Source organism: Phyllostomus discolor, chromosome 11, assembly GCF_004126475.2.
Source record: "Phyllostomus discolor isolate MPI-MPIP mPhyDis1 chromosome 11, mPhyDis1.pri.v3, whole genome shotgun sequence".
NCBI classification, from domain to species: Eukaryota; Metazoa; Chordata; class Mammalia; order Chiroptera; family Phyllostomidae; genus Phyllostomus; species Phyllostomus discolor.
The window spans coordinates 87466315-87478841 of NC_040913.2; the positions used below are offsets into that span (position 1 = coordinate 87466315).

Below are 12527 nucleotides of genomic sequence, written 5' to 3' on the forward strand. Positions count from 1 at the left end.
TCGGATGAGGGACAACAGGCAGCAGAGACGGGGTCCACCGGGCCGCCGAAACGCCAGGGCCGGAGGGCCAGCTCCAGGGGCGGAGCTCACCGCGCACCCTGCGCTCCTTCGGGCGGGGGGAGGCCGCGGGGCGGGCTCTGCTTTGCTCTCTGGGAGCCACCACGCAAGCACCACGCCTGTGCTTAGGCTCCTCGGGTTGACTAACCCAGTACCGCTAGCAGCTCGGGCCCCTGCCAGGCAGCGGCACGCCAACCCCACGCACACATCCCCCTGCTCCTGCCCCGCCCACTGGCAGGCGGGTCTGGCTCTTCAGGATTTGAAACCACAAAAAAAACCCAGGTGGGATTCTTCTATCTGTTTAAACATCTGGATTGGCCCATCAAGTAATAGTTAGAATCCCTAGGGCCGTGAACACAAATTAAACATGCTCCTTGAAACAGTTAAGAAAATACTTCCGAAGAGGCCCGTCCTTGGCCGCGCTGTGGACACGCAGTGACGTGGTGCGGGCGGATCGATACCCGGCTCCCGCGAATCCATGCGCGGCTCCGGCGGCCACGCTGGGGTTTCAGGCGGGCGCTGCCCCAGACACCCCCTCCTCGGACCACAGCTGTGACGGCGTGCCAGCCAGGGGACCATCCTGTCCTCGTTACAGCCACGCCTAACACATAAGAGCTTCTGCTTCGCCCAGGAAAACAATTACAAAAGCATTACATTCTCCCTCCGTTTCTGAGTGTAAATGCCGGAGTAAGGACTCCTGTCTGCGGCTCCTTCTTGGGCTGCAACTAGAAACGTGGCCAGAAGGTGGCAGGGCGACACCGCACCCCGCCACCAGCTGCCTGCACAGGAGACAGCGAGCGAGAGAGCCTGGCACGAGACAAAAATTGTATTTATATAGAATTCCCCGAGCAGCTGAAACATTGAACCCTGGTACTAATTAGCCGGCGTGCTAATTGCTTTGGCTTTCATTTGTCTTGGGCCAGCTTTTAAGAGAGAAAGCCTTTCTCTTTGCCTTGTTCTTTCAGAACCGGAATCGGTTCGAAAGCGTGACGTGTGTCCACAAAGCACTCCCCCGGTCACTGCCGTACCCAGAGGGTGTCCAGACCACAAACAGATCCTTAGTGACGAAACTGTTACCAAGGGAAGGTGACTTTTGTTTGATAAAGAAAAAAACGTCTAGCGATATCCATTTAAAAGTCCTTAAATGGCCCTGGCGGCTGTGGCTCCGTGAACTGAGTGCCGACCTGAGAACCGAAGGGTCACTGGTTCGATTCCCAGTCAGGGCATATGCCTGGGTTGTGGGCCAGGTCCCCAGTTGGGGACATACAAGAGGCAACCACACATTGATGTCTCTCTTTCTCCCTCCCTTCCCCTCTCTCTAAAAATAAACAAAATATTTTTAAAAACCCACCCTTAAATGAAGCCAAAATAAAAAGAGCTGCAGGAAGAGGGGGGGACGGCTTTTCCCATGTGTTTATGTGGATAAAGTCACCCTCCGATCTCCCCCTTCAAATGGCGAGGAGGGAGCAGGGGAGAGCGGGGCTCGCATTTACCTGCCGAGGCGTCGTAGAAGGGCTCGCGGGCGCACTCGTGGAGGTCTTTATCCGCCGGGAGGGGCTGGGACGGGCCTGCTGCCTCCGGGTCCAGCAGGGCCTGACTCTCGCCCAGGCCCATGTCTGCAAAGTGGCCGCTCAGGTCGCAGTCGTCGAAGTCGGGGGCAAACTGATGGAGGGCGACGTCGTGCGCGGACAGGGGGAACGTGCCCTCTAACACCAGGGGGGAGCCGGGCGGGGACAAGGAGGAAAGGGAGGACCTCGAGGACAGCGACGTCACCGACTTGGGCGCCTCGGTCAGCGGGGGGGCGGGGCCTGCGGCCGCGGCGGCCGCCCCCCCGCAGGGGCCGCCGCTCTGGCCGGGCTGGCTGGGGGACTTGACCACTTCGTTTTCGTGGATGGTGGTGATGGGTCCGGAAGGGGTGTAACCGCCCTTTTCTTGCAGCAGGAAGTCCAGTTTGTACTGATAGTCCGCGTCTACCTGGTCCCCCTGGCTGGTGTAGTAGAGCTCGCTGGAGCTGAGGGAGTTGAGCGAGCCCCTGCTGGAGGTGTTCAGAGAGCCCCTGCTGGAGGCCAGCGAGCCGAGGCTGCTCCCGGACGACATGGACAGGGTGCTGGCGGAGAGGCTGCGAGAAGACGAGGACACACTGTCAACACTGGAGTCGCGGGGAGAGCCCAGGCGCCCGCCCGCAGCCCCTGCCGGCTCCCTCAGACCCCAGCGAGGCCCAAGACCTTCCTCCGTGGCCCGGCAGAGGAGCCTGCCATGACACCACGTAGTTCCAGATTCCTCGTGAACACGTGCAACCTGCGTCTCTAAACACTCCTGAGGCAGCAATCGGACACTTCCTAAAAGCCACCCCCTTTTGCAAAAGTTACAAAACTAGGGGGGATCAAATACCTATCAATAGGTCTACCTGCAGAGCTATCCAGAAGCAGCTATGCAATTTAAAATTTGTAATAGATCCCTGGCTGGGGTGGCTCAGTGGATTGAGTGCCGGCCTGCGAACCAAAGGGTTGCAGGTTCGATTCCCAGTCAGGGCACATGCCTGGGTTGCAGGCCAGGTCCCCAGTAGGGGGTGCATAAGAGACAACCACACACTGATGTTTCTCTTCCTCTCTTCCTCCCTCCCTTCCCCTCTCTAAAAATAAATAAATAAAATCTTTGATAAAATAAAATTTATAATAGAGGGGAATAAATAGTACACAGTGCTAGTGCAGTTACTCTGCTTAACAAATGAAACTTTTTATTTGCGAGAGAAACAAAAGACGCTTCTGAAGACAAAGAGGTAACCCCGAGGCCCCTGGGCTCGCCCGCCTTCCCTCTTCTCTGTGCGTTTGCCTGGTGAATAGTTTTCAGACGAACCTCCCACCCTCCCTTTTTCAAAGGGCCGATGGGGAGAAAACGTGTCATTTCCCTATGTACCCTCCTGCTCTTAAGGATTATAGAAAGAGAGTGAGAAGGAAAACAAGAAACTAACTATGTATGTACCGAAGCTAAAATATATCTTCTTCCCGCAACATATTTCAAATGGTTTCTAAATATTGACCTTGGGGTTCATGAAAAAAAAAAAAAACAACCCTATGCAACTTGACCTCTGGTGATTCAAGTTTTAATTGCACGAGTGTAATGATGTTCTTTTCTTTTAAGTAGTTGGACATCAGGGTATTCGGAGGTGAGCGCAAACATGCCTGAACACGGCTGGGAAGCAGCCTCCCCTCCAGAACGAGACGGACTGACCTTTTCAGCTGCGAATGCAGGTACGTAGTTAACCTGGTCGTTTCTTCCAGTTTCTGTAACAGCTCTTTCCTTCGCTCTTCCAACTTCAGTCTAGGGACAAACACGCAATTGAAGTGATATTTTCCAGTGATCATGCTAACGCACGAAGACTGGAGGAAAAGGAGAGACTCCTGTTACGCAGACATGATGTACCACGGGGGGGGGGGGGGGGGGGGCGGTGACCCCGGCAGAGGAAGCAGAACCTGGCAAGCGGCAGGGGGGCGGAGGCGCCCACAGCTGCACCTGATGAAATGGGGGGGCCTACACCAAGTCTCGGGGTAACTGAGAATGTTTTAAATTCGGTTTTCTAAAATTGTCTTTAAAAAAAATTTTTTATTGTATTTTTTCCATCACCATTTAACCCCCACTACCTCCCCCCCACCCCCGAGATCACCACACTGTTGTCCCTGTCCATGGGTCCTTTCTCCTTTGTGCTCGGTCCCTCCAAAATGTTCTTAAATGGCTAAACAGATACCCTCCTGCTCTTAAGGATTATAGAAAGAGAGCGAGGAGGAAAACGGGAAACTAACCAAGGTCGCAGAACCCACAGGCCTGCGACTGGGCTTGCGTCACTCCAACAATGTAACAGGAATGACGGGGAATTATGAAAGATCGTCCCAGACACTGAATGTGGTACAGATCGTGCCAAAGTAATACGTGCTGATAAAACGCCCTGTCTTAATGTGATGGGGATTTTAGGGATTAAGGAACAAATTAGTCCAAATTGTGCAAGAGACGGACATAAACATGACTGCCCCTCCTGTCGGCAGCACGGCTACCTCACCCCTGCACCACGGCTGCCTCACCCTGGCACCGGGTCCTCACCCCTGCACCACGGCTGCCTCACCCTGGCACCAGGTCCTCACCCCTGCACCACAGCTGCCTCACCCCTGCACCACGGCTGCCTCACCCTGGCACCGGGTCCTCACCCCTGCACCACGGCTGCCTCACCCTGGCACCAGGTCCTTACCCCTGCACCACGGCTGCCTCACCCCTGCACCATGGCTGCCTCACTCCTGCACCATGGCTGCCTCACCCTGGCACCGGGTCCTCACCCCTGCACCATGGCTGCCTCACCCTGGCACCGGGTCCTCACCCCTGCACCACGGCTGCCTCACCCCTGCACCACGGCTGCCTCACCCTGGCACCGGGTCCTCACCCCTGCACCATGGCTGCTTCACCCCTGCACCACAGCTGCCTCACCGCGTTTCTGCCACTGGAATTCGACTGCGCTTGTGTCTGAGGTTTGGTGAAACTTGGAGTGTTTTATGGGACTGGGACTTGATAAGTCATTTGAAAATGCATTAAGCACCCAGGGGTTATGTGACCAGGAGCCTGCATGAGGGCCGTCTGTGACCTCTCAGGGTCTGAGACATTGTGGGGATGAGCCTGTTCAGAGTGGCCCAGAGAGCCACGCGTTCCAGGCCGGGGTTTGCTGTGCTCCTGGGGCACCCTCAGCACATCACTGAGTCCAGGCCTCGGCTTTCTAGTCTGTAAAATGGGGGTTACAGTCCCACAGCGTCTGCCTGCGGAAGCTGCTGAAAGGATCCAATGGAGGGAGCGCGTGAAGGCTCCGCAGACTTCACCAAAACCAACCTTCCTGCCCTGGCTGGTGTGGCTCAGTGGATTGAGTGCCGGCCTGCGAACCAAAGGGTTGCTGGTTCGATTCCCAGTCAGGGCATATGCCTGAGTTGTGGGCCAGGTCCCCAGTACGGGGCACAAGAAGCAACCACACACATGTTTCTCTCCTTCTCTTCCTCCCTCCCTCCCCCTCTCTCTAAAAATAAATAAATAACATTTTACCCCTCCCCTACCCCCGACCTTCCTTGTTCAAAGCCTTGCTGAGCCCTGCAAGGTGGCGACAAAAAAATCAGGTACTCTCTGCTGGAGAAAAAGAACATTTCCCTAATTTGCAGCTGCTTTGAAATGTTATTTGTGTTTCAGGCAGTAAGAAGACATGCCCGTGTTTTATTTATAGGTGTCTACGCTTTGATGTGCCACCAGTACAATGCCATTACGTGTGAAGGTAAAAAAGGTAATTCTTGTCATTTTGTTTAGTACTTCAAAGGGTGATAAATTCTTAATTCACAGCTTTCAAAGGTGTGTTTGGAAAAGGAGTACAGCCTGTATTTTTTTTAAATCTCTTAAACATAAATAAAAGCCCAACAAGGAAAAATATTAATACAAAATGGATGAAACGAATAAAGGTCTGGAGAAAGCCTAAAAATCGACTAAAATCCATGTCTTCTGAAACGGGAGAAGTGCTTTCTAGTTCAGTGTTAAAACAAGATGTTGCATGAACAAATGAAGGCTTTTCCAACACTTCATCAGGGCATGGGTGCGTTTCACGCTGAAATTTAAAGTCCCGACCCGGTTACCAGCGCTGGTCCCCTCCCCCCGCCCCGGGCCACCGCTCAGGTGCTGGGCGTCGGCCTCGGGCCTCTTCCCAGCTCCAGTGAACCTCGAGGCCTGGCGTTTCGGTTAGTGTCAGCGTGTCCCCCAGTCGGGGGACAGGCTCCCGGAAGGTGGGCTGGGTATCAGAGGTGTGCCAACAAGAGTTTAAAAGCTAATGGCTAGGCACTTAGGAACAAAGTGTATTTTTAATGGTGCTTCACCAGCCATTTTTGAAGCCCCAGCCCTCACGGAAGGGACGAAGCATCGTGCCCGAGGAGCTGATTAAAGCAAACCAGCAAACGCCTGGTTTTTCTCTCCCCCGGAGCCCTCCCCAGACCCACATGCGGCGGAGCAGAGCCGCCGAGATGGACCAGTGCTCCAGACACGTGTGACTGTGTGACACTTAGTGAGGGCCACGCACCACAACGTATCACTGGAGTTTTACACTCGGGCCACACAGAGGTACCCGCTCCTTCCTGTGAACTGAGGATGATCCACCTTGTATCCTAGCAACTCGAGCCACACATGCCTGCACACCCACAACGCCAAGGCAGTTCAGGAAACACCTGAATCCTGCCGCTCACCCTCAGGTTTTGTCCCTCTGGTCTTTGTCGGGTGGGTCCTTACCTGGCCAGTCTTGCTCCCCTCTACCTTATAGGCTGAGCCTTCAGTCGGCTCCACCGGACATCAGGGCGGGAGGGCGAGAGGCAAAGGGGCAGGTGAGGACGATGAGAGTGACCAGAGAGAGGGCAGGAAGGTCACCTGTCGAGGCCTCCCCTCGTGCTACTTTGTGCTCCCTAAGGCTGGGGCGTGGTAGCCGTGCATGAACTCGACCAACATTTTCACTCACACAAGTCAGCTTTCAGTCACCAGAAAGCTTCGGATGCTCTACCAGCCCAGACAATCTTTCTTATCGGGGTGCAATAGTTGGTAGCTACTGTTCTCAGCATTCCTGGGCTGATGTCAACATTCCTCATTCAGCGTCAGTCACAGCATTTCCACGTCCCTAACAGACACATGGAGCGGAGGGGCACGGAGGCACAGGAGGGCAGGGGGCTCTATGGCTCTGCAGAGGGAAAGTCCTTCTGTGCTGGTTCTCGGTCCCCCAAAACAGAGGCGCCTGGGACTGCCGGCGACCAGGGGACAGCACGCAGGCGCCGCCGAGACCCACCCAGGTTCCCAGTGCCTGGCCCCGGGGCAGGACACCCACCTCTCGGCCAGGGCCCGGCTGGGGGCGCCCCGCACGGACAGCAGCTCCTCCTCCAGCCGCTGCCGGTCGGCCTCCAGGCGCTCCAGCTCGTCGCGAGAGCGCTTCTGCGGCGTGACGAACTGGAGCTCCTTCAGAAGCTCCTCCTTCTCGTGGATCAGCATCAGCTTCTCCTTCTCCACATCCAGCGCCCCGGGCCAGGCTTCGCTGTCCAGTTTCGACAACTCGATTTTTAGGTTGGCCATGCTACGGGAGAGAGAGAGACGAGACAGGTGTAGAGCCCCCGAGAAGGGGACAACGCCAGCCGGGCCGAGGTCAGGGCCGACAGGCTTTCTCTTGCCCGTGAACCTCAGCAGACGGGGCCGTGGTCGCCTGGTCTGAGGTCTGGGAGCAGTGTCCGCCTGTGCCCGGGGTCTCTGGGCCTGATGCTGTACTCGATTGTCACCTGCGTCATTTTCCCACTTAAAAAAAGCAGCGAGCTCACTCCCCTATCTGGAAGGAGGGTGAAGGTCAAAGCACGCAGAGCTTCAGGGCAGACGGCCCGGGAACCCTTGGCAGGGCAGCCCTGCGGGTGACGGCCGGGGAGGGGCACCCGGAGGCTTCCGCTAACCACGCGGTGCCGGGGATGCCTGCAGGGCCACTGCTGTAGATTCGGTCCCTGTAAGAAAGGACACTGCCCCCTAGTGCAATGGTTGTCCCTGGGGCGTGAGCCAGTGAGGCCAGGAGACGGGAGGAGACACAGCAGCCACTGGCCGACTGGGATGAAACCGGCCATCCACCGAGGCTCCACCGTCACCCGGAACAGGGGGCAAGGCTCGGCTCCCTCCGCCCTCGGTCTCCCTAAGCTGCACCCTGCAAACTCCCTTCCCCCCCGAGGGGTCGGCAGACGTCTATGCCACGTGCCGAGCCAACGCTGAGGAGCCACGGCATTCGACCTGGCTTTCCTCTGCGGCTGGCACATGGCTACACAGGAGGCTGATGGCACCTGGTGGGTCCCCTGCAGCGCAGGCCCCGCTGGGGTGACAACAGGTGCTGAAGTGCGGGGACAGAGATGGGAGTGGGGGGAGCAAATAAGCAGCAAAGGGAAACTGGACCGGTTTCATGGCTTTGCCTGACTCTGGATTTCTCTGTCTGGAGCTTCCTACTCAAGGGTCCCGTCCACTCCCGACTCACTAAGAACGTGCTGACCACCTGCACCTGCACTGCGGTGCGGTGAGGACAATCCAGGTTGATGACAAGGTCAATGCCGTGTGGCTGTTTGGGCCATGAGCCCGAGATGAGGATAAACTGTGAACACTTCTGATGCCGGCATGAGGAAGGCCTCTTCCTATAAAAACGTTACTTTGGCTGTTGTGACCGAGCACACCAGACTACGAAAAACAGATAGGAGGCGAGAGTTCTCTTTTTTCCTTTCGACGGAAGAAGTTGTAGAAGGGAAGAAAAACGGTGAACAAAAAAAGGTTATCAGGCTAGAGATGGAAGTAGTCGCACATTCTTGTGCCGTGTGTGTGACTCGTGTTAGTTAAAAAACAAAGTTGCACCCTGGCTGGCGTGGCTCAGTGGATTGAGCTCGGGCTGCGAACCAAAGTGTCGCAGGTTCGATTCCTAGTCAGGGCACATGCCTGGGTTGCAGGCCACGGCCCCCAGCAACCGCACATTGATGTTTCTCTCTCGCTTTCTTTCTCCCTCTCTTCTCTCTCTAAAAATAAATAAAATCTTAAAAAGGAGGGGCATTGAAAATAATTATTTAAAAAAAATAAAGCTGCCTCCTTAAATCGTACTCCTGATTTTCGCCCACCGTCTGCATTTATGATAGATGTAACATCAGCTATTCTTCAGCTGTAACCACAAAACCACACACAACTGTCTTAAAGCACTGGAAAATTAATCATCAAAATGCTAAATAAGCATGGTGTTATTAGCCTCATTAAGCACAGACAACAAAGGCTGGGGGAGAAAACAGGCATCGGAGCAACACGGCCCGCCTCTGTCTTTACTCAGAATCAAGGAAAAAGCATTTTCAACATATGCATACACTCTCCAGATTTACTGCTCGTCAGCACCGCCAGGAGCTTCGCAATAAAACCCCGAGCTAGGTCACAGGACAGCGGTGTGACCCAAGGGGACAGGATGGGCATCTCAAGCTTTGACGGGACAGAGTTAAGCAACAATACATCTGTGACTTGTGTGACCGAGCACCAGGTAGGGCTTGGATTTTGCTGGGAAAGGTGCATCAGATCTGGGGAACAAAAGGGGAAGACTTGGGGGAGCACCAAGGAGAAGCGCTGTGCAAGCTCTGGGTGGAAGGTTCTGGAAGAACCCGGAGGAAAGCGAGAGCTCGGGCTGACCCAAGGGAGGTCGAGTCAGGCCCCGAAGAACCCAGGGCCCGAGGTTGGCTCCCTCAGGTTAATGCCGAGTTACGGGCATTCTTCTTTGGGAAACTAGGCGCAGTCCTGGGCTACGTTCACAGCAGGGCCCAGGGGTGCTACCTGCAGAAGGGTCGGCATGCTCACCACCGGCTGCCGCCCACAGCTTCCCCCCAGGCTGCCCGTCTGACGGGGCCACGGGCCCACCAGGCGGTCCTCAGCCCTTCGCAGGGGCGCTGGGGAGCAAACGAAGAAGCACACAAAACATTTCCTAGCCTCAAGAGATGTGCAGCCGACCTGAAAAAATCTCCAGGCATTGAAAGTAGCCAGGTAGGATGCTGAGAGAGACGAGTGGCTTGCTCAAGGGCAAAGGGTTAACAATTGGTGGAACAGACCTTAGGATGCTTTCAGTAAGTCAAAAAACCAAGACATATTAGTAACAGAGGCTACACAGAGACAAAGACTGCATTTAGGCAGATCAAATAGTTACTTTGTTAAAGCCAGATAACCTTGGAGGGCTCTGGCTAATGACTTATACATGATCACCGTCACCAGTAACAACGGACACACTTCAGTATCCATCTGACGGTCTTCCTGGCCGTAGGAAGCCAGGACTCGCTAGCAGGTTCTCGGCTGAGCTTTCCGCCCTGAGGAGGAGCAATGGGCTCCATTTCTCTGTCCCCTGTGGGGTGACAATGCAGTCTCCACCCCTACTTGAGTCTGCCTCGATGACTTATCAATAGCATTTTCAAAGTTGTAAGAGGAAAGTAATAATAATAATATCAAGTGTAGTAGCATGACTCTCTCCCACCAAATAAGCAGGGTGTCCTCTATCCTGAGACCAAGGCGAGCCTGCCGACTAGACGGGAATGGCGAGGTCTCCTGCAGCGTACCCACACAGGGTCACACGGTAAGAAGAAGGCAACCTGGGCTGGGATAGGGGCTCAGGAGGGAAGTAAGAATCTTCCTTCTCCTGGAAGTCAGTCACCGGACCAGGCACCTCTGGCTTGTCGAGGACATTGGCCGGAGTCTTCCCTTGGCACAAAGGAACACGCTGAAAGCGACTGACCAAGCCCCACACCTGAGCCACTGCATCATTTCTCTCTTCCCACGTCCGACTGTAAGGACTGTGCCGGCTCAAAGCTCCCTTCTCCCAGAGAGAAGGGGGCCATTTCATCCCCACGCCTGTCATGAACTCCCATGGTCTTTGGCTGTGCAGGGAGTGGGGTGGGGGGAGGGACAGCGACCAGAGAGGGGGCTCTGCCCCCCCACGTTCTGAAAACGGAAGGACAGCTGCAGCCGGAGCGTGCGGGCAGGTGTCTGCAGAGCGCCAGCAGGTGTCGCTACCGGCGCAGAGATGAACTGCGGGCACGACCGGTGCACAGAGCCCGCTGACCACTGGATCGCACAGCCGCCCCCTGCTTACCTTCTTTTGGCCTCTTCGTACTGCAGACTCAGTCTGACCTTTTCGGCTAAATTTGATCTACTTCTCACCCCGACCTGGTAAAAAAACAAAAGGGAGAAAGTCAATTAGCTCTGCTAATGAACGAAGGCAACACTGCTTTTGTCTCTGGGAAGCCCCAGTAACTGGAAAGCTGAGGACGAGGGCCCTGAAACGAGGGTCCTGAAAACACCCGCTTTTTGAAAAAGGCCCTGACTCGACGGCCTCGGTGGGGGCAAAAATGTCCCTTTTTCACTCGAGCTGGTCTCTCTTTCCAAGGCTTGAACATCGTTTTCCCCGCGCATTAAATCCAAGTTAAAACATATCAGGTCAATGTTTCTGGCGTCCAAGAGCTAAGGAGGGGTACACGGGTGAATAAAATTTATGAACTGGAACCAATTTCCTTGCCACCGTGAGCCCAAATTTCCATCGTTTGCATAAAATATGAACGAAATGACTTCGAAAGTTAACTTCTGCACGCGGGTAGACCCTGCTGTGGATCCTAACTGTCTCACCTTCACAGCACATAACCCAGAGGGGCTAAGGGAGAACCCGCAGACGACTGGGGACTTCTGGCAAGTCTGCGGGCGGCCTCCCGGACGGGCGAGCACACAGATGTCCGTCCTGTAGGGGAGACCCGCCGCGGGGAGGGGGGAGCCCCGGGCCAGCCCCGCCACACGCGTCACTTACGTCTCCGGAAACGCTCGTCTGTGAGCCGGCATCCAGGGTCTGTCTGGAGAGGGACAAGTGCGAGTCCCCAGGGCTGGACCTCAAGTCTGGCTCCGATTGGCCCATGCTCTGACCCCAGTGGAACCGCTCCTGCAGCTTGGCCAGGCTCTGCGCGGGGGACACAACGGCCGTCGTGAGCGGTCGGGGGGCACACGTCCCCACCAGGTGCGACGACATCGAAGGAACTCATGGTAATGGGAAAACCAGTGACGTTATTTAGCAGGTGCAGAGCACTTCAAATGAGGGGGAAAATAAGAGTGGCGTGCACTGTTGCACGTACACACAGGTGACCTCGGAAGTACGAGAGAACATACGAAACAGGCTATCGCCCTTTTCCCAAGACAGCCCGGGAGTTATGTGCCCCGGGAAGAATGGGATCTTTATAGCTAATACACACGTTTCTGACTTCTAAAGCTTCCCTCCGAAGAAGTCTCCACGTCAACCAGAACCACTCTGTGCACTAACAATTACGGAACCACGGAACACCTCTGAGGCAACCTCATCTGAGACACAGTGGGAAGCGTCTTCCCCAGCAGGCATCCACCGCTCTCCCGTCTGCATCTGGACGGGCCCCGGGGGGCATGTAGCGCGAGTTTGTGTCGGAGATGAGCAACCTGAGACCCGGAGGCCACAGCACTCACAGGTGACCTGGGCCCGCTGCCCGCCGACCGCGGGGCGCTGCCCAAGGGGACGCCCTGAGTTTGGTGACGTGATGATCAGCGTGGACGGGCCTGCTGCCAGCCCCGGGGCGGATGGACCGAGCTGGCCTCGGAGGGAAGACGTGGGCAACTGAGGGTCTGAAGAGGGGCAAGTTGTACCTAAATTGCCACCAAGGACAAAACACTAATAAAAATGGGGAAGCTTATCATCAACGTTAAGGAGAACCAGGACTTAATCCTGATATTTAAAATTCTCATAATACGAAATTAAAGATCTGATATCTGAAACTATCAGAGATCTGAGATATATATATATATATATATATATATATATACAGATAGATAGATAGATAGATATAGATCTGAGATATATGTATTTTAACTTAACCCTCTCTATTTGCTTT

At 55.1% G+C, this 12527-nt stretch overlaps 1 protein-coding gene across 1 annotated transcript in view; it reads right to left on the bottom strand.

The window, feature by feature from the left end:
* The window catches only part of WWC2 (WW and C2 domain containing 2), a 133333-nt gene that overhangs the window by 26426 nt on the left and 94380 nt on the right, over positions 1-12527 (bottom strand). The window contains exons 7-11 of the mRNA XM_028527019.2: positions 11426-11572; positions 10721-10794; positions 6932-7174; positions 3289-3378; positions 1551-2176 (exon numbers count right to left, since the gene is read on the bottom strand). Of these exons, the coding sequence (XP_028382820.1) occupies positions 1551-2176; positions 3289-3378; positions 6932-7174; positions 10721-10794; positions 11426-11572 (1180 nt within the window). The remainder of the gene's footprint in view (positions 1-1550; positions 2177-3288; positions 3379-6931; positions 7175-10720; positions 10795-11425; positions 11573-12527) is intronic.